Genomic DNA, 26,495 nt, shown 5'->3' with positions numbered 1-26,495 from the left:
CATTATGCACCAAGAACATTGCTGAAAACCGTACGTAGAGAACAACTTGTACATCATTACGCATGACCTGATTTATGTCTGAGGATCTGCAACTATTAACTGAATACAGGATGATGTGTACCGGGACGCTAAGGATGAACTAAAATTGCAATAGTTTCGTTTAATTGTCAATTGTCAATTGTTCTGATTGTCAATCTTTTTCTGAACTTGAAGTTAAGACTTGTAAGTAATTAAATGAACATATTTTTCGTAGTCGATGGCAGTCCCACAATCGGGTGTCCACACTTCTTTCACGGTGTAAATTTGGTCATATCGCCAGGCTAGGTACAACACTGAAGCTGAAGCAATATGACGTCCCTAGCCCCGAATCCCTATATACCAGGCGACCCGTGCCGAGGGGTTGAATGGCCTGGGAAGTGAAACTATTAGCCAGGTAGGGCTGTGAGGGCTGCTTCAGCGGCAAGTGGATGGTACCCGCACACCCCCAAGTGGTACAAGCGAAAGAGAATCGGGGGTATTATGTAATACCCCCAAAGAGTGAGAGACAGAATGTATGGATGAGCACACAAGTAAGCCTCATATGGTACGTGTTGTCAGAAGTGTTATAAAATGAGTGCAGTCTAGCTAGGGCTGACAGGAGTGTCAAAGGGTTAATGCTCATGCGGCACCTCAGACATAGGAGACGTGAACTGGTCTGTCTTGTAATTGGGAAGGAGCGGCAAAGAGGGATACCGCTCTAGGGTCGCCTCTGCCATAGCAGCCATACAACAGGGTGGCGTTGTAGGACGGGGTGGCTACCACACTGATTAGGGACTACCTGGGTCATAAGACGCCCACTCGAGGTACCTCCTGCAAGGTACCAGGCTATCTTCTTGTTAGCTCCCTTGCGGCTTAGGTGAGCGAGTGTTGGGGCACATGTGCACATGTAGAGTTACGAGAGTTGAGGCGCTTACGTGTACTTGTGTACGTCTTGTAGGAGCGCAATTCTCAAAAGCCATCTCCTTAACTATTGCTTAATTGCGGCCCGGGAAAATAATTGGAGAAGATGCAGTTGGGTTTAGGTGGTCGGGAGTGGTGATCTCCACACTACCTGGGTTCACCTCCCCAGGTTTCTGGTTGCAGATTTCCTTTACCTTCGTAGAAAAACACTTATTTTATTTTCCACCAGTTGCGGTAGCAGTTCTACAATCGGGGATCTACTCTTCTTGTCCAAAATCTACAAAAGAAGGGCCACATGTTGGAACAAGTCCGCAGCCAAGAACTGATTTCTTTTCTCGGCCAAAAAGAGCTCCTCTCAATTTAATCAGACTAGTGTCTGTTATGTCGGGCCAGGGAATAACAAACGAAGGGTGTTTCCAACGATAGATCACCCCTCTATTCAATATGCGGTACGCCGGAACGTCGCGCGGTGCAATCGCAGCAGAGGAAGGAATTCTACAACCGAGCAAGAGGAAGTAGCCGGTCCATACCCGATTTTTCGCGAGTAATTGACTGCCTGACAAGCCATTTCAAAGATTCTAACTTTTTATGGACATCCGAAAGAGTGACCTCTGTTTCTGTTTACATTCATTAGTGGTAGGTACATTCACTAAATAAGAAAAACGTCCGTTTGCAGCAAAGTTAGTGTTGAGCGTATGAAGCAGTCAAAAGCCAGCAAAAGATTTTAAATGTTTTCGGGCTACCGGAGGTGATCGCCAATAAGTAGGGGAAATGACGGCTTTGGCAGGTTTTGTTCTATTATTGTCAGGGGGGTTTTCTATAACTAATTAGGCTGAAATTTGGCCTGAACATTATTTGCATATCAAAGAATATTGTGGCCAAATTTCATAAAATTTGGTCAACAAAAACCCCCCCTGATAATAATAGAACAAAACCTGCCAAAGCCGTCATTTCCCCTAGCTCGAATTTGAAACCTCAAACCTGAAAGCTTAAATTTGGAATGGTAAAATACTTCTACAATATGACCTTCCTTCAATAACTCTTCAACAAGCATCCACCATCGATCAAGTTGAATTGGGCGCCACAGTACCGACTATTGCTGCAAGCAGTCAATTTTACTCAATTTTACGTGTTTCAGCCGTTGGCTCTACTTTCTAACAGAAGCTTCTTCTAGCGATGATACCATTCCGAACACCACATTCCAATTCAAAACTTTACGACCAAGAGCAACTTCTTCGTAAACGCTCGCAACGAGAAAGTCTCAAAACGTCATCGCTTTACAGAGAGCGCCACATGGGCCGATCGCTGTTAAAACACGGCTGGGCTGGATTGGTGGAGGAAATAGCGACGACGCCGCTAAATGGGGAAGGGCCGTTTGGCCGAATACAGTTCGGTCGAATGCCATTTGGCCGAAAGTTGTTTGGCTATTTGGTCGAACAGACCATAAGGCTGAAAGGGTCGTTTGGCCGGAAGGATAATTTGGCCGAATAGCACATTTGACCGAAAGGGTCATTGGAAAAGTGATAAATCAGGAGTGAGAAGAAAGACGTCTCACTACTCACTTCGCGCTTCTCACTTTTCACAGTGAGCAGTCAGAAATGAGAAGTGAGTAGTGAGACGTCTTACTCCTACTTAAGTGAGAAATGAGGAATGAGACGTCTCACAACTTACTGTAAAAAGTGAGAAGCACGAAGTGAGTAGCGAGATAAGTAATGATCCTTTCGGCCTAAGGACCCTTTCGACTAAACACCCTACCCTATTCGGCCAAATGACCCGTTCGACTAAATCACCTTCGGTCAGATTGGTTTCGTCCTAATGGTTTTTTTCCTTGTTGGGTATTTTAATCACTGTGGCCATTTATTAGATCTATTGTGATACGGCCTAATGGTTTGTTCGGCCAAATGGTTCGTTCGGCCTAGTGGAATTCGGTCAAACGACCTTTCCCCCCGCTAAATCGATACATTCTGTGTGTTTACATCAGCGCCTGCGACTCGTTTACGGACGAAGAGCTACAAAAATGACGAAGGAATACTTTGCAGTAAACATCTATTCTATTAGCATTTCCTCAGTTACTAATTGAAAAGCTATGCCCGTTATTGCATGAGTATGTATCTTGTGTGAGAAGTACAAAGTACAATGGATACACTATACCCAGGAAGTCGAAAATGTTTCCAACCCGAAAACATCCTAGACCGCATCGAGAATCGAACTCGCCATGTCCGGATTGGCAATCCTACGCCTTTGCTCGCAAGGCTACTGGAGACTCTCGAACTGCTTACTAGTTCAGTTCCGCGGATGTCGTGTCGCCATAACTGGAGATTTGCGTGTAATATTCCTGCTGGTACACAGACGTCCGGAAGACCAGCAACGCCAGCGGTCCCTAGCGAAATTCTTGAGCAGATGGAGATGACTGAATGGGGGTACGTTCCCCCCGCCGACCTGAAGGTCGTTGATGATGGCAGATAATGGAAAGGACTCCCGAATTTCAAGCCTCAAGCGGCCCACAATTTTCCAATCTTGCAAAAGATCATTGGCCATGCACAGGGATTGAATCCTGAAGAGAAAGAACAAGTCTCTCACTTATCATCTCTGTATACATATACGATATGTAGCATACCGCGAGAAACTTTTTTTCGCAAGCTGAGAACTAATTCGGGAGACTATACCCCATGATACATTTCTTTTAGTTCCTCCAGGAATTCCTCAGGATATTCATCCAAAGGATCCTTCAGGAATAACTCGGGAAATTCCTCCACAAATTTCTCCGGAAGTTCTTTTAGAAATTCCTCCATGAATTCCTTCGGAAGCTCGTTTTCTTCAGAAAGTTCAAGAAATTCCCCTAGAAGCTCCTCAGGAAGTTTCTGCAGGAATTACTCTGGAAGTTCCTTCAGGAATTCCTTGGGAAGTTCCTCCAGGAGTTTTTCCGAAAAATTCTTCTGGAGTTCTTTCGGAAGTTCTTCAAGGAGTTCCTGCGGAAGTTCATTCAGGAATTCCCCCGGAAGTTCGTTCAGAAATTCCTTTTCAAGTTCCTCCAGAAATTCCTCCGGATGATCGCCCAGAAGTTTGTTTTTAGAAGTTCCTTCAGAACTTCTATCAGAAGTTTTTCGAAAAGTAACTTCAGAAACTCTTCCAGAAGATGCTCCAGGAATTTCTCTAAAAGTTCCTCCAGGAATTCATCTGGAAGTTCCTTTCGCAATTCCTCCGCGTTTAGAAACTCCTTCGGAAGTTCGGTTGAGCAAATCCTCGGGAAGTTCGTTTACAAATTTTCCAGAAGCTCGTAAAGAAATTCCGTCCACCTCCAGAAATTACTCCAGGTGTTCCTCGGGAAGTTCCTCCCGAAGATTTTCCAGGAATTCGTTCGGAAGTTCTCCAGAAATTTCGCCAGTTTATCAAAAATTCCTCGGGAAATTTGTTTACAAATTCTTCCGGATGTTCATCCAGAAATTTTTCCGGAAGTTCCTTTAGAACAGCGGTTCTCAATCTTTTTCTTGAGAGGTACCCCGTGGAACTTTTGCATTTATTGAGGTACCCCCTATTTTGTTCGCTACCAAGCATCTTGAAAAGAGGTTTCTGGGCATGCTGAAAGGAGGCCCGTCTCTTCAACGGAGGCCTTTGAGTATGTTGAAAGAAGACTTTCAAGCCCCTTGATAGAAGAATTTCGCGCCTCTTGAAAGAAATGTTTCGCGTCTCTTGAATGGAGGTTTCCGAGCTCCTGGAAGGAAGCTTTCGGGCCTCTTGAAAGGAGGCTTCCGGGCCTCTTGAAAGGAAGCTTCCAGGCCTCTTGAAAGGAGGTTTCCGGGCCACTTGAAAGGAGGCTTCCGGGCCTCTTGAAAGGAGGCTTCCGGGCCTCTTGAAAGGAGACTTCGGGCCTCTTGAAAGGATGCTTCCGGGCCTGTTGAAAGGAGGCTTCCGGGCCTCTTGAAAGGAGGCTTCCGGTCCTCTTGAAAGGAGGCTTCCGGTCCTCTTGAAAGGAGGCTTCCGGTCCTCTTGAAAGGAGGCTTCCGGGCCTCTTGAAAGGAGGCTTTCGAGCCTCTTGAAAGGAGGTGACCGTGCTGGTGATTATTTAACCTGATGCTGCTTGGGTCGAGTGTAATTCGGGTTGCTATGACTTGAATTCGATGATCACAAAAACTGAAGAGAAAACCGCGTCTCCAGGATGCCAGGTGGGGCCCCATTCTGGTTCCAGCTGCTTCCAGTTGGGGACGTCCCGGCGATCCTGGGGCCGGCCATTTCCTACGTTGAGGTTTAGTTCGTTGCTGCATATTCGGTTGACGAGGAACATCAAGCGCCAAAGTCGAACCCCCGATTCCGGTTAGGCCAGAATTTCCGGTTCGGGGGCGCTCTGACAACTCGTATGCTTCAGTCGAAACAGTTGGCTACCTTCTGTCTGTAGTCTACGTGCATGATGAAAGAGGTTTGGTTGGTAGTTTTACGATGAGTTGATCCAAGGAATTATTTTGCCAATCCGTAGGTATGGTATTGGTTATTTTACTATCAAGCTCGTTTAGTGATTCCCAATCCAACCCAGTTGTCCACCAGTACATAAACTGGGTTTGCGGGTGCAAGGTTTGTAGGCTTTCAGCCGCTTTGGGCTTCCGGGCCTCTTGAAAGGAGGCTTTCTAGCCTCTTGAAAGAAGACTTCCGAGCCACTTGAAAGAAGGCTTCCAAGCCTCTCGAAAGATGGTATCTGAGGTTTACGAGCCTTTTGAGAGGAGGCTTCCGAGCCTCTTGAAATGAGGCTTTCGAGCCTCTTGAAATGAGGCTTTCAAGCCTCTTGAAATGAGGCTTTCAAGCCTCTTGAAACAATGCTTTCAAGCCTCTGGAAAGAGGGCTTCCAAGCCTCTCGAAAGAAGGTTTCCGAGCCTCTTGAAACGAAGCTCCCGAACCTGTTGAAAGGAGGCTTCCGAACCTTAGAAAGAAGGCTTCCGAACCTCTTAAAAGGGGACTTCCGAGTCTCCTGAAAAAGGGTTTCGGAGTTTTTCGAAAGAGGGTTACGAGCAGCTTGGAAGAAGGCTTTCGAGCCACTTAGAAGAAGGTCTCTTTCAACGATGGTATTGAGCTTTACGGACAAAGGCCTCCGTGTCTCTCAAATGGAGACTTCCCAACCTTTAGATTGTAGATTTTAGTTCAGAAGCACATTCTTGACATCTTATTCAACATTTTGTCTCGATCAGGTAGATCACATTAAAGATTTTTTAAATTTGATCATTCGCCGTTTTGTCTTGTTGATCTTTGCCCCAAAGCTCTTCATACACTGTGCTTGCAGGATTCAAATGTCTTCGATTTACTGATCCCCACGTGATTTTTTTAACAATAAGAAGTTCATCACTTACTCATTCCCATGCATATTATGTACTATAACAAGTTTTAGAAACAAAAATTATCAAAAATTTACCAATAAGATTTTATTGAATTAGTTCTACAGGAGACGAGCCTGACTCGGGCTAAAAGTAGGGAGACAATAAAAAGACAATAAAAAAAATAGTTCTTCATCCGCCATTACCCTTTTTTGTGCGAGGTACCCCCTGGGACCATCGGAGGTACCCCCAGGGGTACATGTACCCCAGGTTGAGAACCACTGCTTTAGAAATTCGTTGAGAAATTTCTCCAGTGTTCCTTTTCAACAAAAAATTCCATTAGGAGCTTGTTCAGAAACTTACATGAGATTTCCTTTGGATTTTTTCATGGATACTATCCAAGAAATTCCTCCAGATAATTCTACACGAATTCTTGCAGCAATTTTTCTAGAATTTGGTTCAGAAATTACTCGGGAGTTCATTCAAATATTGAGCATAGCATAGCATATGTTATTGTACAAATCGTGGGTGGCTATACAATGCTCAATTGAGCAATCTACTGTATATTGTCGCAAATTGGTACTAGGGATTAGTACCTTTTCCTATACAGTAGCAGTTGTATACCTGGCCACGTCCTTACAATCACGGAAGGAAGAGAAGGAATGTTAGTTCAACATCTACTAGTGAAGATGCAGGGAACCCGTGCGAACTATCTGCTTACTGAGCAGAAACACGACAAAACAGGCATTGACGGCCGCGCAATGTAGAACACAATATTTCGGCAAATCGCGCGATCGTTCTGCTGTCTGAAACAAGGGCCAACACGCACTGAACTGATTAACTTTATTACCGGCCGCGCAATGCAAAACACAAAATTTCGGCAAATCGCACGATCGTTCTGCCGTCCGAAACAAGAGCCAACTCGTACTGAGCTTGAGAGCTTGAGCTTGATTGACTGCTCGTAGTTGCTACTCCATTATGACCAGATCAGCTGTTCTTACACAGGGAACCAACAGATGTATGCTTGGAAGTAGCACACATCTTTAATGTACAAGTACTGGTGATCTCATTTGTTAGGTCATACTGGCGCCTGCCACGTCAGAATGCAAGTCAATGTAGGGAAGGGGGAGGAAATGATGATGCAATCACTCGTCCACTGCAAGCCGAATATACCTCTGCACTTGGCACGAGTTCATGCGGATTTTTTTGGAATTTTTAAGTTAGGTTCGAGAGGCAGAGGTCCGTCTTGGTTAACGAGCAGCCAATGTGATAGATAGGAGAAGGCAACTGATGGAATTTCTAATTGGATGAAAGAAACAAGCGCTATAGATATTTCCAATTCTAGCAGATTACTGTTAGAATATTCAAGTTGAAGGTTTAGGAATAGTAATGGAAACGATATGGAAGTCCATTTCTAGTTCTAGCGATTGCTAGAACATGAGAAATATAGAGAAAGATACAAAGTAGGAGAATGGAACGGACCTGGGATTGAACCCACGACCTCCTGCGTATGAGGCAGAAGCAGTAGCCATATGACTACCAAGCCCGCTACCGAAACAAGATCCAACTCGCACTGAACTGATTAACTTTATTACCGCCCGCGCAATGCAAAAGACAAAATTTCGGTAAATCGCGTGATCGTTCTGCTGTCCGAAACACGAGCCAACTCGCAACTTAATTACCGGCCGCGGAATGCAAAACACAAAATTTCGGCAAATCGCGTGATCGTTCTGCTGTCCGAAACAAGAGCCAACACGCATTGAACTGATTACCTTTATTACCGGACATTCCTAATTGACAGAGGCGACTCGTCCATACGTTCTACCTGTTCATGGAACAGGTAACCATTTTTAGGTCAGAAGTAGGAAATTAATGTCTTGGCAATTAATTATTAGGGCAAATAATTTACCCAGTAAATTTTTTAAACAAAGTTTCACGTAATATTTCCAATGATTTTAACATCTAAACATCTAAGGAAACAAAATATTTCGTAGGCAGATCAAGTTAACGCCACATGCTTGGCGTATATAATCAAATTGCAGCTAAATGTGTGTTTCCCCGACACACCACACCCCATCGCATAGAAAGTCGTACGATCCATAATGAAGAACCAACAGCAGCGCTGCCAGAAGACAAATTTAAAGTTTTGCGCCATGACAAATGATTTGAAATAATTTCCTCCTTGGTATGCTCACCAGTGGTGGAAATCTGTGAACCTTGCCCATAAAACGAGAAGTAGGCAATGCAAAATACTCGCGAACACTTGTTTTGCCGTTTTCTTGCCTACCTACTACTCGCAGAGAAAACAGAAAAACGAACCCCGAAAAATGTTCGTGAAGCTTCGCGAGTCATTCGGGTTAATTTGCAAAATGTCATAAAACAACATCGAAACATGTTTATCACGGATGTTCGAGGTGTTCGAGCAAGAACACCTTTGTTTATAGTTATTGTGTTTATCACAAGTGAAATTTATCCATTGTATTCGAAATAACCACAAATACTCGCGACCGTGATTTTTACTCCCGAACAAAATACTGCCCAGCTTTTTTACTTTGCTCTGCCCGTACTCGCGAACAAAGCAAGCACCAGAAAAATGCAGGCAGTAGGTTCGCGCGAGTGTGGCATTTTTTGTAGGCCCAATTACACTCTTTTCTTACTCGTGAAGCGAGTATTTCCACCACTGATGCTCACTCGTTCTCCGCGCGCAGAGAACCAGCGTGAGCGTTGCCAGCTTTCTCCGTTTCCTCACATCATCCTCTGCGAAGCAAGCTCGTTTAGATGCAAGCTATGCGCGCAGCAGGAGTCAAACCCATTCGACGCGGTGCGAGAACAATCAACGACGCGACGCACCTTCGGTTAAACTCGATCGTAGTGTCGGGCTATGCTTTGCCGAAAGGCGCACCGCGCACGCTTTCGTTCATACTTCGATGATTGGAAACAATTCGTTTTTCTTTTTCTCCTGATAAATATGCAATGCATCAAGAACAATATTAAATTCATATTTGCGTTTTTAAAAGAGACATCAAATAATGCTTTTTCACGAATACTCAAAATCAATCAACATAGAGAAAAAGGTATAATTTTTACTAAATTTGAAGAATTAAATAACTGGAACATATTTCAGCTTCTAAATGTGACTCATTGGTCGTCACAATCTGGGGTCGCATCAAGCAATAATTGTATAATTATATACTATAATTATTGTACTAATAATGGTTAATAACATTTCTTTCATAGCAACAAAATATGTGAGATTAAATGATTAGATTAAATGGACAACTTTCATTCGAAATCACTCAGCTAGAGGAATATTTTTTTATCAGCATTGAACAGGTGTAGCAAAAGTCCACGAGACGCCCCTGCTAATTGAATTTCCCTGGAAGTTCATTTGGTTACTCCTTCAGAAGTTTCTACAAAAAAATCTTCCGAAAATTTCTCCAAAAACAGCTCGGGAATTCCTCTTAAAACTCACCCGAAAATTCCTGTAGAAGTTATTTAAGACATTCTCCCGGCAATTCCGACAGAAACTTCTCCAGAAAAAAAATCTAACCGAAACGTCGTTTGTAGAAGAAAAAAAAACGCATTTCTATCGCAATAAAAAAAAACAATCTTTATAGTATAATTAACCAGTCTTCAAGCCCCATAAAACTTGTCCAGAAATTCCTGCCGAAAATCGCCTGAAAATTTCTTTCCCAAAATTCGCCAATAAAACACCCAGAATAGTTTCAGGATTTTTTCCGTAAAGTTCCTTTAGGAGTTCTCCCGCCATATGCTTAAGAAATTACCCTAGAAATTATTCCATTCTTACATGAGAAACCCAACTTCAAGAATTCTTCCAGAAATTACTCTGTAAATTGGTGCTGAAATGCCTCCAGAAATTCATTTAGGTAGTCTCTAGGAACGGCGCCAACAAATTCCATGTTTAAAAAGATTTCACGATGGAATTATTGTGGGAATATCCGAAGCAATTCTTGAAAGATTTCATGAAGCAATTTCCGAAGGATTTTTCGAAGAAATTAACGAAGAAGTTCATGGTTTAAATCAATGGAGAATTTTCGGGTTTTTCGATGGACTTACTGGAAGAATTCTCGAAAAAAAAAAAAATATTTCGATATACATACTTTTTTGGAAATGAGAATAAATTCAGCTACAGAGTTCGTGATCAAACGTGTTTCGTATCGAACACAGAACTTTTGAGAGATCTGGGTGATTAGTTTTGTTTTGAGTGGTCGGAAAGTAAACCAATCATTGCGTTCGGAAAGTAAATCAACCGTGTTTCGTGTCGGACGTAGTGATTTCGCGAGGTTCGGGTGATTAGTTCTATTTTGTGCGATCGAAAGTACATCAATCTGTACGCGAACAAACCTGTTTCGTATCGGACGCAGAACTTTTGCGAGGTCCGGTGATTAGTTCTGTTGTGTGTGATCGGAAAGTAAATCAATCAGTGCGCGATCAAAGGTGTTTCGTATCGGACACAGAACTTCGCGAGATCCGGGTGATTAGTTCTGTTTTGTGCGGTCGGAAAGAAAATCAATCATTGCGTTCGGAAGGTAAATCAAACGTGTTTCGTGTCGAACGCAGTACTTTCGCGATGTCCAGGTAATTAGTTCTGTTTGTGGTCAGAAAATAAATCAATTAGTGCGTGATTAAACGTGTTTCGTGTCGGAAGGTAACGCGTTTGCTGGTCTTTTCAATCAGCCACAGAACTATCGCGTGATCATCGAAAAACTGGGCTCTACTTGTGCGGGCGGGTAAATTACTTTGACATTACTTCGTACAAAATAATTATTGAGTCACGTACCATGGCGACTTCCTATAGATTACTTTCTCATCTAACCAACTATCTCTTTCCCGTGGCGCTCACGGCGATGCAGAAGATTCCTCAGTCTCTTATAGCAATGAGCGTCGTACTAATTTTACTCGTACCGTCGTACCAATAATGCTCATCATGACAGATCTTCCTGCAGCTCGACTCGATGCCTTTGCACTCCGCTGACCCAGCGTTGGGGTATGCTGGCAACTGGCCTCACAAACCGCGCAATTTACATCAAAGTCGCGGATTCTCGTGTTTAATGACGCTGCAAAACTTTATTTGGCAAAGGGGAAGCCTTTAAACTATCAGCACTAATCGAGATAAAAATTTCGTCGCCAGAACTGTGCTACTAGGGCGAGAAATAAAAGCAGAGACTAGTTAGCATTATCGGCTGCCTGAAAGAACTTGCTGAAAATTCTCCAATCAAGAAAATTGAACAGTGTCAGCCTCAGACCTCTGACACATGTTTCTGTAGAATGTAGAACACGACGTATGGTCTGCATCCATCCCGGTCGGGATGGCCAACCTAGATTAGCAACCTTGAGGAAAACCTGTGACATCAGCGAGCGCCCGGCAGCAAAACTAGTCGTGCTAGATGTACGGCACGTTACGGATTGAGCTGGCCACTCGCAGTAGAACTCTGCGTCTTAGGGCAACACGCAATTGCGTTCAGCGGAGATCTCAAACAGATGTTCCACTTGTTTACAAATCGTCAGCAAGACGCTCATAGTTAGAGGTTCCTACACCCAAGCGGCGGTTGTTAGATTTTCTAACAATCCTGTATAAGAATCTACCAAAACCTGTATAAGAACTGGGCATATGCGAAATTGTTAGATTCTTATACAAAAAATGTAAGAAAAGCTCGGGATAATACCCAAAGACTTTCCCACCGTCCAACTCACTACAGCCCAGCTAGACCTTCTACAAGAAACACTCCTGCTCAGAGTAGTTCAACAGCGAAACGAGCCAATAAAACCCAAATTCAACAACCTCATCTACAAGTCCGGTTACATGGTTCTAATCTGTAAGGATCAAGAGACTGCTGAGTGGTTAAATAGAATATCCCCATCCATGAAACCCTGGGAAGGTGCAGAGCTGATGGCAATGGACGAAGTGGCGATTCCACGTCCAGAGATGATCCGAGCATTCTTCCCACAAAGCTCCAGCTATGATGACGACCGAATAAAGGCTCTCATAGAAAGCCAAAATGACATCACAACAACTGATTGGCGTATTGTGAAACGATCCATTCTGAAAGATATTCATGTTGAATGGATCTTCACAGTAGAGGGTGCGTCGATGGAAAAGTTGAAGAAGTCCAAATACACCCTCAACTACCGATTTGGTGAAATCCAACTAAGGAAGATTACAGATCAACCGACTGCCGCTACCGCCAATCCGACTGGAAGGCCGACCCAAGAGCAATCTGAGGAGGCCTCCTGTTCAAGCGAGGTTCGGCTAACTGGAAGGCCGACCCAAGAGAAATCTGAGGAAGCCTCCGGTTCGGGCGAGGTTAGTAAATCTCACCCCAAAAGCACCATAAAGGCTAGTCTGTCCGCCTCTAAAGGAAAAGCTCAGAAGCTTACAGGCGACCCCTGCTCTAGTGGTACCAAACCAAAGGTATCTAAACAGGGCAAAGGGGTGCAAAAGCGACAGTTTGACCTCAGAGGCGAAACTGGCGGGCCAGGTTGCTACAGGGAAGAGAAAACCCAAACTGTAATATCAAACGACATCCTGATGATCCGCAACATCCAAAGCCGGACAGTCGTCGTCCGGAAAAAAGCGGGAACCCCGGAAATGGCGACTAAAGTTCTGCAAGTGAACCTCCACCATGCTGAGAGCGCCACGGGTGTGCTCTGTCGGAGGTTCACCAAAGAGAATTTAACCGTGGCCCTCATTCAAGAGCCATGGGTCAATAAATCCAGAATACAAGGTATTCCACAACACTCATGTAAGTTGGTATATGATGACAGCCAGCTTTCTCCTAGAGCGGCTATTTTATTACATAACAACTGTAAATACTTTCCAATTTCAGAATTCATAAAAAGGGACATCGTAGCGGTCAGGATGGAGGTACCTTCCGCCGGGAGTAGAGAGATCTTGGTGGTCTCGGCATACTTCCCAGGTGACGTGGACGAAATCCCTCCTCCAGAAATAGCTGCGCTCGTAGCCTACAGCCACCGACACAACATCCCCTTCGTCATAGGGTGCGACGCAAATGCACATCACACCGTATGGGTAAGTACCAATATAAACACCAGAGGTGAGTACCTGTTACAGTTTCTCTCTTCCAAGAACATTGACATTTGTAATGTTGGTGACAAGCCCACGTTTGAAAACTGGAAAAAACGTTTAAAGATCCTAAGAAAACTGATTGGGAATCCTACTCAGCTATCCTACGATCCGAAGAGTACATCATAGAAAGTCACATCAAGTCCATAACACAATTGGAAGATGCGTCCAAATCCATTAAAAACAAAATCCTTAACGCCTACCAAGAGAGCTGTCTAACTAAATCAACTAGTTCGAGTAGAGACTTTCCATGGTGGAATAAAACTCTTGAAAAGCTTAGGAAAACTGCGCGTAGGGAGTTCAACCGTGCTAAGCGAACCGGCGATTGGAGCCTATACAGAAAGGCCCTGACGAACTACAACAAAGAAATAAGGTCAGCCAAACGGAAATCGTGGATTCTAATGTATGAAAGCATAGAGAATACACCCGTAGTGGCCAGACTCCAAAAAAAAACTCTTTTAAAAGACCACTCCAATGGTGTGGGTAGCCTCCGAAAGACGGATGGTTTGCTCACTGTAGAGCCTAGCGATACACTGAGCGAATTGTTAAAGATCCACTTCCCTGATTCAATCCCTGAGTCGAGCATCGGCGACCAAGGCACTGGAATTGCTGTCTCAGATCCACAAGAGATCCAATCATGGGTTTCTGGATCTAAAAAAGACGCAATAAAGGTTGCAAAGGAAGCTTTCACTCGGGCCAGGGTTGAGAGGGCTGTGAGATCTTTCGAGCCATTTAAGTCTCCTGGCATGGATGGAATATTCCCAGCGTTGATCCAAAAAGAGGAGAAAACACTGGTTCCACCCTTGGTTGAGATTTTTAAGGCGAGTCTAATTTTGGGGCACATACCTAACGATTGGCGTCAAATCCGGGCTGTCTTCATTCCGAAGGCAGGCAAGAGAGATAAAACCAACCCCAAAGCATTCAGGCCGATAAGTTTATCCTCTGTAATGCTCAAAATTATGGAAAAGGTACTATGCGAGTACATAAATCACAAATTTATGAAAGCAATGCCTTTGTCAAAAACCAATTCGCTTATCAAAGTGGAAAATCTACGATCTCGGCACTACATACGGTAGTTCAAAAATCGAAAAACACTTAATGCAAAAGAAATTGCTCTTGTAGCATTGCTTGATATTGAGGGCGCATTCGATAACGCTTCTTACTCGTCTATAGGGTCAGCAATGTTGAGGAGAAAATTCGACCCATGCATTGTTACCTGGGTACATGCTATGCTAGCTAATCGGAAAATCTCCTCTGAGCTTAGCGGTTCATACATCACTGTTAAAGCAACAAGTGGGTGTCCGCAAGGCGGAGTGCTTTCTCCTTTGTTGTGGTCACTGGTGGTGGATGAGCTTCTAGACAGCTTAGAGAGAAGAGGCTTCGAAGTGGTTGGATATGCTGATGACGTTGTCATTATTGTACGAGGCAAATTCGAAAGTGTTATCGTGGAAAGAATGCAATCTGCCCTAAATCACACTTTTTCCTGGTGTCAAAAGAATCAACTAGGCATAAATCCTACAAAAACTTCCATTATCCCTTTCACCAAACGGAGAAAGGTACAACTGAAACCCCTTTTCTTGAATCAAACACAATTAGTTTATTCAAGTGAAGTGAAATATCTAGGTGTCATACTCGACGCAAAGCTTAATTGGAACTCTCATCTCCAATCAGTTGTGCAGAAAGGTCTCAATACACTTTGGGTTTGTTCAAAAACCCTTGGTAAAAGATGGGGCCTAAAACCAAGTATGATCATGTGGATATATAAAACCATTGTCCGTCCCAGGACAACTTACGCTTCCCTTGTCTGGTGGCCTAAAACTAATGAGTCTGCTGCAAGGGCTAAGCTCAACAAAATCCAACGCACCGCTTGCATAGCCATCACTGGTGCAGTTCGTAGTACACCCACTTTGGCCCTAGACGCAATGCTTCACCTGCCCCGGTTAGATCAATTCATAAAGCTGGAAGCGGAAAAAAGTGCTCTAAGGTTAAAGAGAACAAAAACACTGCTGTCGGGAGACCTTACGGGTCACCTCAGCATATTAAATGAATTTGCCATAAATCCCGCAATAGGAATTTGTAGTGACTGGATGGAAACGGTAGTCAATTATGACTTAACTTACGATGTGTTCATTTCTTCCCGCCAGGAGTGGGAAGGAGGTGGACCCAGCGTTCCAACAGGCTCTATAAATTTCTTCACAGATGGTTCGAAGATGAATAATCTGACAGGATCCGGAATCTATGGCCCTACAACAAAAATTTCTGTCCACTTAGGACAGTGGCCCACAGTATTTCAGGCGGAAATATATGCAATATTAGAATGCGTGTTATTATGCCTGAGGAGAAAGTATAGATTTGCAAAAATATGTATTTTCTCTGACAGCCAAGCGGCACTTAAGTCGCTTAATAACTACACTTCAGAGGCGTCGCGTCCGCATGTGCAACCTGTGCACTGCACAGGTAGCAATTTTGTCCCTTACATTTAAACTCTCGATAGATTTCTTGACATTCTTATCCAAATATATATTTGGATTATGTGAATTTATCATATGTTTTGTACAAATTTGACGATTAATAAATACATAATCGTAAAATTCGCACAGATTTTTTTATGGGCGGCCTGTGATGGGCATATGAGGCAACTGAAATGTTGCGATGGGGACGCATTATATTCTACTCTACGATACCGAAACGACGCACCGCCACATGCTGTCCAACGCGTGCACTTTCAAACGAGAACGGTTTGCCATACATCATACACGCATTATTTTGTATGTGTAGGTCTTCCGCTCTAACCGCAATCGGCGATGTATAGGTAGTCAAAGCGTTCATCGCTGGCAGTGCACGGTTTGGTGCCGGTGTAGAAAAGCACATCGGTTTTGTGCCTACCGAGTAGGTACCTTTACCACTTCAAACAGCGCATGCGCGATTGGGTGGAGAGCGCGCAATCGGAACAAAATAGAAAGAGAAAAGAGGCTCTCTCAAAACGTGCCATGGCGAAAGTTCGCTGACTTTGAATGATGCATGATGCATCGGAGCAATAGCGTCTTTCACATTGATTGGGATGTTGGTCTGTGAAGAATTTTTCGTTATATCCAAAATATTTTAGGAGCTATTCGTATATCATGTGGACAACTTAGTCGGTAGAGGGGTATGAAGAATGTCCGTTCATCTTTCAGACAAATAATTAATGAAAAAATGCATGAGCAGATGGAGGGAGGTACACATCTAAAACTTTTCGACTTCTGTTCACGTGGTATGAGAATAGCCCTTCCAAAAGAAAATTATTTATCAAAGGAATAAACTAAAAATAGAATAATTAATAATTCAGGAACCACCATGTTTCTAATATGTATGACAAGGTAATTACATAATATGTCTATTAGCCGTCTAATCATTTTTAATATATTTCAATTTTCTGGTTAACGTTTCACAATTATTAAGACTCGTCTCATTCTACGAAATAACTAAAATTAAAATTAAAACATAGATACCTTTCCATTGAATAGATAGATGTCTTATTTGTCATATTGAGAAGCATAACGATTCTCATGGTGGTATTTTTTTAAGGCTCAAGAAAAAAATAGGCGATGAAAGGATTTTTCTAAATAATTTACCACCATCTATAGTCTGTCTCTTTCTGTCCTTCGAAAAATTGTGATTGATGTAGTGCAACATCTCGAAACACCACAAATACTCAATCATCTTTTGTTCCCCTTTAATATAACGCACTGTTTATTAAGTTTATTTCTATATTATCTTTATTACTTTATTTTTGTGAATTTTGATACAGTGATCAGTTCTTCACTTAATTCGATAAATTGAATGTAGCTTAGAAGCAGATAGACGAAACATATGGAAAACACGCTTGAAAATGAATAGTTTATATTGATGTGATATGGAAATGCTAATATCATCTTCCAAACTTGGACGTACATGTTCATGATAGCATTAGAGGCGAAAGTATAGAATGTTCCGTTAGGATACGGCAGGCATGAAGAATGTTTTTATAGAAGTCGATTTGAAAGCGAGCGGAGGGCAATATTTGTGATGGCACATATCGCACGACCTTCCTTCTGCCAAGATCCCGTATGAAGGGGGAGGGAAGAATATCAGTGTGGTATTGATGTGTCATTTCAGGTCCCTTTTATACGCGTTTTTCTCGTAATACTTCAATCAAACGGTGCACAGGTTGAATAATTGATCACGCGACGCCTCTGCTACACTTGTAACTCAAAGCTAGTGTGGGAATGCATTCTGGCTTTGAAAAACTTATCCATACGCAATCGAGTCTACCTATATTGGATCCCAGGACATACGGGTCTAGAGGGAAACGAGATTGCTGATGAGCTAGCCAGGAATGGATCTAATGAAAGGTTCATTGGCCCTGAGCCCTTCTGCTCTGTAAAAATGGAACTGAACAAATATATGGTCAGTCAAATCACATCAAACTGGAATGCACTTCCCCATACGAGCCAATCCAAAAGGCTCGTAACGATTAACCCCAAGAAAACCCAACAACTATTAGGTCTCAACAAAAGGGATCTCAACATCTACACCGGTCTAATAACTGGACACTGCCCCTGCAGATACCATCTACAAAAGATCGGAGCAATCCAACCTCAAATTGCCGCTTCTGTGACGAGGAGAGAGAAACATCAGAACACATCCTCTGCTATTGCAGTGCACTCACCCAACGTAGGTTCAAAGTTCTCAGCAAGCCCTTTTTAGGGCCTGCTGACATATGGATCTTATCCCCCAAGGACGTGGTTGGCTTCATAAAGCTAGTCTCGCGAGAATGGGGGAGTCACATACTGTAACTCAGGATCTCTATTCATCAATAATAGATGGTCTTGAGTTCAGTCGATACCAAGGTATCTCAGTAACAAACATGTTACTGAGATAACTTGCGTATTTCACAGCAAAAGGGTATATCACAATAGTCCTAAAATCTGGACGCAGTGATCTTCACCCGACAAACGAGGAAACGAGGAGAAGAAAAGCTAACAAAATTGTTAGATTCTAGTACAATATTTGTATAAGAATCTAGCAATTTCGCATATGCCCAGTTCTTATACAGGTTTTGGTAGATTCTTATACAGAATTGTTGGACAATCTAACATCCGCCGGTTGGGTGTATACTTACTGAAACCCTCTGGAAACCTGTGGAGTTGATGGCGCAAGTTGGTCGCGCTGCTTCAGATCGACTATAATCACAGTAAGCTGCTTATTTGCATCGTTATAGCAAAACGTCATTCTACTGCAAACTTTCAAAACTCTTGTTAGGACAATGTCAACACAAAGTGATCCCGGCAAGTTGTTATCACTCATATTGAAAGCAATAGAGGAATACGGCAGCAAAGGTACGTTATCAAAACATCTCACATTCTTTACTCCTCCATCAGCAACTCTATTAAACACGCAGTTTTCTAAATCTCAATCACAGAAATCACCACCGACGTTTTATTGGAAAAAGTCAGTGAAATATCACCCGACTTGGGCTATGCGTTTCATTCCCATTTCAACGCGGGACTTGGCGACGGAAAACGCTACGGGCTCCTAATGGTGCGCAATGGTCGTGTCAAACCGTTGTACAACTTGACCAGCTCCCACGAGCCCCGAAGCTTCTCCTCCAAGCTGCTGATGGTGAGCGAAGACTTGAAGGCCCGTCCCGGAAGCAGCCGAAGGACAGCGAGTTCTTCCAGCGATTACGAAGACGAAGCTGCGGCGACAGTTCCCGGCAGTTCAACGCGTTGGATGCGGCCCAGAGATGCGGACATCACGTACAACGAGCTGCGGCTGATTAGGCAAGTGTTCAGCCCAAGCGAACTGGCACCGGAATGGCACGAAACACGCCCCCGGAGGGCTGCGGGCAACGACACACGAGGACGAAGTCTTAGCCGTGGAAGGCGTCGTTCGACAACTAGACGCGGTTATGGAAGTCGCTCTAGAACTCGACGATAGAAGGGCTGTGTTATTTAGCGGAGTTAAAATATGTTTTGGATGTTTTTTCTTATGACTTAAATTGAATTGAAATCAATATAAAATTCTTAACACATGGGAAAAGAAAAAATAAATCTAGACTTTTTCGATGAAAGACAGATCCTTATTATTTATTAATAGCGCGCATCAACTTATATTCAAAAGCGCATTCGACCGCAACAATACGACTGATGCAGTATTTTGCACTCGGTTCTAAATAAATAATAAATATTATCGATAAAAATATTCCACAAAAGAACTCAAAACATAAGCGAAACAATAATTTGCTTCATAATTAGGTGGAATGATTTATTTCTTCAGATGGTGTAGAGATATCCACCGTATAATTAATGGTGTACCTAACATGAAACCAATGCGCAAATTACTAATTAGATTATAAGAAAGTGTTCTTCAACGTCACAAGCAAGCGCCATAATCTGCAATGTATATCTCGTTAGTCGCAGCCCGCAATCAAGATCATGTTAATCAGCGGGGGCAACGTGATGCAATTGTCCGTTCCCCGGGTTTGACGTTCAACGTGTTTTTAAGACCTGAAAGAAATATGTTTTAGAAAAAAGAAGACTTGACGTTTGACATAAGTATTCATTCAATTATAGTTCAGTTTAATGTAAGTTGTAACACCAGTGGCTAACATGATTGGTTATTTATTGCATAGTAACAATCTCCATCAAGACGAAACAGCCACATTTAAGACAAATGGATGTCATTTGTCGAGATTGTAACCATGCAATAAATAACTAATCATGTTAGCCACTTTTTAATTGTTTACGTAACAGTTGTACTGAAAAACGTACATTAAGGACTATTTTAAGTTGATTCAAAACAATAGTGGAACACGACGGAACAAAACAAAACATTGTGCATTCGGTAGCTTAAAACCGAATCTTTCAGATGGTGGCTGTTTGGCTTGCCGCCTCTTGCCGCTTTTCATGGTGTGTTGATGTGAAAATTGACTATTTTTCTAAAAATTCTTAATAACTTTGACAGGTTTCAAGATAGATCAAAGTAGTCTTCTAGACAAACATGTTTTTTGTCATTATGCACAACTTTCTAGAATGAACCATAGTGCTAAAATCATTTCCAAAAAAGTTATGCTCAAAATATGATTTTTGGGGGTCATTCATACAAAACGTGCTCTAATTCCTTACAAAACCGTTTGTCCAATATTGTGTCTTCAGAAAAGATGTTCCAATTCACATTCTTTATAACATTGCAGAGAACAACCACTGCTTTCGTACATCTGCGTAAATTTTTTATTTCATACCGCCCTGCAAGGTGGATAGATCATTGATATTTTCTTATCAAAAGAAAGCCCAAGAAATATCCTTCAACTCTTCTGAAGACATCATGACTCTAAAATGTAGTTTTCAGGTCGAAAACTAAAAAACGCACGTTTTGGGGGCGTCTGAACCAGTGTGCGGCCCAACAGGGCAGCCAGATACTAAACAACTAGTTATTGTATTTTCACCGCACTTTTCATATGTCGTCTGTACACACACGCGCGATAATACCTGCTATGAACGACATCATATTTTCTCTGATCATCCATTGCCAGACTAGACCAGACTCGACTAGGTAACGTACCTGATTCGCAACTAGCAAACAGCCAGTAGTAGCATGTGTTGCATGAAACATAGCCCACTCGGCGGACAGAGAGCGAGAGCGAGAGTACTGCTGTGTCGAAGGTATTCGAACCAAAGCCGGAAAATATGATACGCGTGGTGTGGCAGGAATGGGGTGGTAGAAATTGGTAGGTGGGTGTCTTATTTGTTTATCAGAATACGCGCAGAACAAAATGGATCCCACCAGCGACTACCGCACATCAGTAGAGTTGCCAGGTGAATTCGGGCAAAGGAATACGTCCAACATTTATGATTTTTGTACTTCAAATGCAAGTGCATGATGCCTGCGTTCAAAAACTTAAGTGAACAAGAAAATTGATTTTTTCATTCTGTTATGTCGAAGCTGCATCGCGATGAGTTGTGATATCAGGAAAATGGAGAAAATCCGATTTTGGGGAGTGTTTTTAAAGTGTTAACTTAAAGCATAATAAACGAACGGCACAGACCGCATTTTGATCTCGTACTGTGAGGTTCTATTTTATCTTTGCTGAAGGCCAATACTATCCGAAGCTATTTTAATTTAAACAATGCTTCTCAGCGCCGTGGACCCGTGCCTTCGTTTAACATTGGACCCGTTTGCGGAAGTAAAACTCCGACAAGCGGTGGTAATCCGTTCTGGAAAAAAAAACCTCTTAGAAAGTCACGTCTCCACGCTCAGCAATGGATACCTGAATACCTGGTTGGCTACAGCGTCGATACACCTATGCCTGGCGTATTGTAGAGCTCCATAATCGTCGGTCTTGGGCGATGTTCTTCCAGTGCCCCCGAACGTTCAGGGTCCCCAGGTCCGATTCCACCGCGTGCAGCCAGCGTATTCGTAGCCTTATACGAAGTCGCCGACCCCTATCTAATTCTCTGTTGAATATTGTTTACGCTATGCTTTCTTCCGACATTCGCCCGTGACCAGCCCACTGAAGTCTGCCGTATTTTATCCATAAGATTTTCTTCTAAGTGTACTTGATACAGCTCATGATTCATGCGTCTGCGCCACACACCATTTTCTAGCTTCCCTCCAAGTATTGTATGCAGCACTTTTCACTCGAAAAACCCCGAAAGCTCTCCGGTTCGTCTCTTTTAACGTCCATGCTGCATGTCCATAAAGGGCCACTGGTACAATCAAAGTTTTATATAGAGCAAATTTCGTTTCCTTCTGCATGTTGTGGGACCTAAGCTGGTTACGTAATCCGTAGAAGGCCCTATTCGCAGCAGCAATACGTCTTTTCACTTCACGGGAAACGTCATTGTCACATGTCACAAGCGTTCCAAGGTGAAGAAATTCTTCCACAACTTCAAACTGTTACCGAATCGGATAACAGTCAGTATGAAATCACTTGGCTGAACTAATTCCAAAAAATGTGAGACTCCGCATGTAGTACTCAAAGTAGAAATGTTATGGATTATGTCTAGTCTATTTTCATCGTGTACCCACTAACCTACTCCCACAATCCATGTCTCGATCCACCCTTAGGGCGAAACTTGCACGATGGCAACCCGATGACTACGAGCGAATGAGGGAACGAAAGAAAACGATCAGAAAAGAATGGAAGAAAGAGACTGGAATTCAGGGAGTTGGTGTTCGGAAGCGATCGAACAGAGGTGGTACGGGAGAATCGCTCGTCGCGAGCGCTAAAAAACGTGGAAGCCGATTATTCGGAAAAATCTATTGCGAGAGATCCGGAAAGCGCACAATTTCTGCTCAAACCGCTAAGAACAGCAGGTGGAGACTTTCAATAGATAACGAACAACGATAAAAGAGAGGCAAAAAAGCAAGTAGACGCACGGTTGCAGTAATCGTAACCGATCGGCTTTTGAATCTAGTTGAGAAGTTGTCATCGAAACCGTTCCCGAACCAAGCCGAACAGTTTCTAGTGGCCTAGGAAGTAGTAGACTATCCGGCCTAGAGGCTCTTGGCAGAAAAAGAAGTGTCTGAATAGGAACTGCCGATTGCCTCGTCGTGAAATTTCTAGAACCAGAGAAGCTGGACACGTGGTTGTTGTTTCTCCAGCCCAGGCGCACATGTCAAGAAAAGGTAAGTATCATCATCGTAACTACAGAAAGCCTCGCCTGATTGCAGAACATCCCAAGCAACAACCGGGAGTCATCTAGTAGAAGTGAGACCGCCTCCCCCCCGTCCTGAACGGCAAACAACCACTAATCCATAAGGTAGAGCTCACGCAAGACCTGCCAGTTTATCGAAGTATCCTATCGGAGGTCCATCCCCTGGATATGTGCCCCCTTTCATCCGGAGTACAAGGTCACCAAATGAAAAAAAAACGTTCAGCGGAGTGCTAAGCTGGCGGTTAAGCAAAAACTAAATAAAAAAGAGCTTTAACTAAAATATATTCTGTTTTCTAATTTAATCGATACGGTTTGTCTTGTCCTCCTCTGTTGTCCTCTATCGTGTTGTCCTCAGAGCAGGTGGATGGCGAACCCTGAAAGTCTCAAAGCTCAGAGAGCTGGTCAGGGACGAGTGGACGTCAACTGCCCAGACGTATGGACGTCGAAAGTGCATCACCCCGCTTCAATCCGTCTAAGGTCACGAATGATGTTGACACTTCGTCTGCAATCCGAATACTTTATTTCGAGCCATCCAGCGTTGCACGTATCAGTCTAATCAGTTTCGCCGGAAAACCATGTTCGGACATTATCTGCCACAGCTCATTTCTTTTCACTGAATCGTACGCTGCTTTGAAATCAATGAACAGATGATGAGTCTGCAAGTTTTACTCCCGGAATTTATCAAGAATCATCCGCAGGCTAAACATCTGATCCGTCGTTGATCGATCCTCACGAAAACCTGCCTGGTATTCGCCAACGAAGGACTTCTCAAGCAGTCTCAGTCTGTTAAACAGGATACGCGACAGGATTTTGAACTCCGAGTTCAGAAGGGTGATCCCTTTGTAATTAGCACAATCTAGTCTGTACCCTTTCTTATAGATTGGGTATATGAGGCCATCCAACCAGTCGGCTGGCAATTCTTCATCCTCCCATATTTTCTGGATAACGTGGTGGATTGATTGATGCAGCTGCTCACTTCCGTGTTGACCGGGATCTCGTTCTTACTGTTTTTAGTTCGTTTAGAGCCTTCTTATCCTCGTCCAGTGTTGGAGGTTCCACAGCTTGACCGTCGCCGACTATGTCCATCCTGCTCCTTAATACACCTTCATTTCCACCGTTCAACAAATCTTCGAAGTGCTCATTCCACCTGGCTGCCACCATAGTCTTGTCTGTCAGCAAATTCCCCTGTCGGTCATTGCACATGGCGGGCACTTGCGAAGTCTCATGCCGCGAGCCATAGACAATTGCATAAAACCTCCGCATATCGCTATCCATGTTCTCCTGCGCTTCAGCTATCACACTCTCTTCGTTGCCTTTTTTTCCTGCGCTGGATTCGTTTCTCTTCTGCCCTTGCTACATTGTACCGCTCTCTGTTGAAACGGGTACGAGCCACTAGCATTCGTCTCCTAGCAACATTTCTCTCGTCCGTCACTCGCTGGCACCTCTCATCAAACCAACCATTTCTATGGCGTCGCTGTGCAATGCCTAACACTTCCTACGCTGTTGTAGTCACAGCTCCGTGGATATTTTCCCACAATCTGTAGACGTCGTAAGATCCGGTGGCATCCGGCGTCCAGCTTCTGGTGGTACTGTTCAGCAACTCCGGCAACTGACAAGCGTTGGACATTGAAACGCATCGTTCTGTTGTTTCGTAAATTCGTGACGCTGAAAAGTCGATATTCTTACGTGCGAAGTAGATACTGCTTATTGCCATCCCTCTAGCAGCAGCAAAGGTTACAAGTCGCAGACCATTATTGTTGGTAGCGAAATGAAGGCTTTCCGTACCAACGACAGAGCGAAAGAAATTTTTTATTCCGATCTGCACATTTGCATCCCCGATGACAATCTTTACATCGTGTGTTGGGCACCCTCCGTAGGCCTTATCGAGGCTCTCATAGAACCCATCCTTCATGTCATCAGGCTTATCGTTCGTTGGGGCATAGATGCTGATCAGGCTATAGTTGAAAAATTTGCCCTTCATTCTCAACACACAAATGCGGTCGCTTATCGGCTTCCACCGGATAACACGCTTTATCTGCTTCCCGATCACCAACGAGGCCAACTCCTCGTTCTGCTCTGTCACCGCCGCTATAGTAGATGTGGTACTTGAATGAAGTGTTCGCTATGGGATCCGCCACCCGTTCTCCAGTTCTGGGCCGCCGTATTTCCTGGATTGCTGCCACAATCACGCCGAACTTCCGCAGCTCACGAGCCAGGAGCCCAACACGTGCGGGTTCATTCAAAGTTCTCGCGTTCCAAGATCCGACTCTCCAATCGTTGTCCTTTATTCGTTGCCGGGTCTGTTGCCGTTGAATCAATCCGTTTGTTTTACTTTTGCCTTCTTTGGTAACTGTAGAATCTTCGGTAGCCTACCTTACCAGGGTTGCGCAGGTCCGTGGGTGGAAGGCCCAAAGCTTCGACAGCGAAGTTTTCACCGCGGCGCTGGGACTGGAGGGTAACACCGACAGTCTTACAGGGGACGCACTGACAGCTGTCCTGTCACGTGCATGCGATGCCAGCATGCAGAGGAGGGCACCACCGAGGAACGGTAGACCTCCAGCATACTGGTGGAGTGCAGCAATCGCAGACCTTCGGTTGAGGGATGAACGCCGCTTGACGTTTAAAGCTGCGAAGTTGACCCTTAACAAGGCCATCAGTAGCAGTAAGAGGAAGTGTTTTGACAACCTATGTCTGAACGCCAATGCTAATCCTTGGGGCGATGCCTACAGGATAGTAATGGCGAAGACCAGAGGGGGGCTGGCGCCTCCCGAACGGTCGCCGGAAAGGTTGAATCGCATTATCGAGGTTCTCTTCCCGTCCCATGCCACAAGCCCTTGGCCACCTCCAGCACCGCAGAACGCGAGTGCTGAAGTGGCAGCGGTGACGAACGAAGAGTTGCTTGCGGTGGCCCGAACCCTTGATACGAACAAAGCTCCGGGGCCCGACGGAGTGCCAAACCTCGCTCTGAAGGCAGCGATCATGGCTAACCCTGACATGTTCAGGACAGCCATGCAGAGATGCCTGGACGAGCGCAGTTTCCCCGATAGGTGGAAGAGACAGAAGCTGGTGCTGTTGCCGAAGCCCGGGAAACCACCAGGTGACCCATCGGCGTACAGACCAATCTGCCTACTGGACACCACAGGGAAGTTGCTTGAGAGGATTATCTTTAACAGGATTACCCCGTACACCGAAGGTACGAACGGTCTGTCAAGCAATCAGTTTGGGTTTCGTAAGGGTAGGTCCACGGTGGATGCTATCAACTCGGTGGTGAAAACTGCGGAAGTAGCGATACAACGCAAGCGGAGGGGAACTCGATTCTGTACGATAGTGACACTCGACGTCAAGAACGCATTCAACAGCGCAAGCTGGGATGCCATCGCGCTCTCGTTACTCCGGTTGGGCATTCCGGTGGGCCTGTACAACATTTTGGAAAGCTATTTCCAGAATCGTGTACTCTTATACGAGACCGAAGCA

The 26,495-nt window shown here is 44.0% G+C and overlaps 2 protein-coding genes across 3 annotated transcripts in view; one reads left to right on the top strand and one right to left on the bottom strand.

Moving 5' to 3' along the window:
* The window catches only part of LOC134205876 (forkhead box protein K2-like), a 106,241-nt gene that overhangs the window by 60,541 nt on the left and 19,205 nt on the right, over positions 1-26,495 (bottom strand). The gene's annotated exons all lie outside the window — the stretch shown is intronic.
* Positions 18,542-19,423, top strand: LOC134211797 (uncharacterized). The gene is made up of 2 exons (XM_062689039.1): positions 18,542-18,701; positions 18,785-19,423. The coding sequence occupies exons 1-2, from the start codon at positions 18,629-18,631 to the stop codon at positions 19,300-19,302; spliced, it is 591 nt and encodes a 196-aa protein (XP_062545023.1). The 5' UTR covers positions 18,542-18,628; the 3' UTR covers positions 19,303-19,423.

Source organism: Armigeres subalbatus, chromosome 1 (assembly GCF_024139115.2).
Source record: "Armigeres subalbatus isolate Guangzhou_Male chromosome 1, GZ_Asu_2, whole genome shotgun sequence".
NCBI classification, from domain to species: domain Eukaryota; kingdom Metazoa; phylum Arthropoda; class Insecta; order Diptera; family Culicidae; genus Armigeres; species Armigeres subalbatus.
The sequence above is the reverse complement of the archived record's forward strand: the minus strand, read 5'-3'. Positions and strand labels throughout refer to the sequence as shown.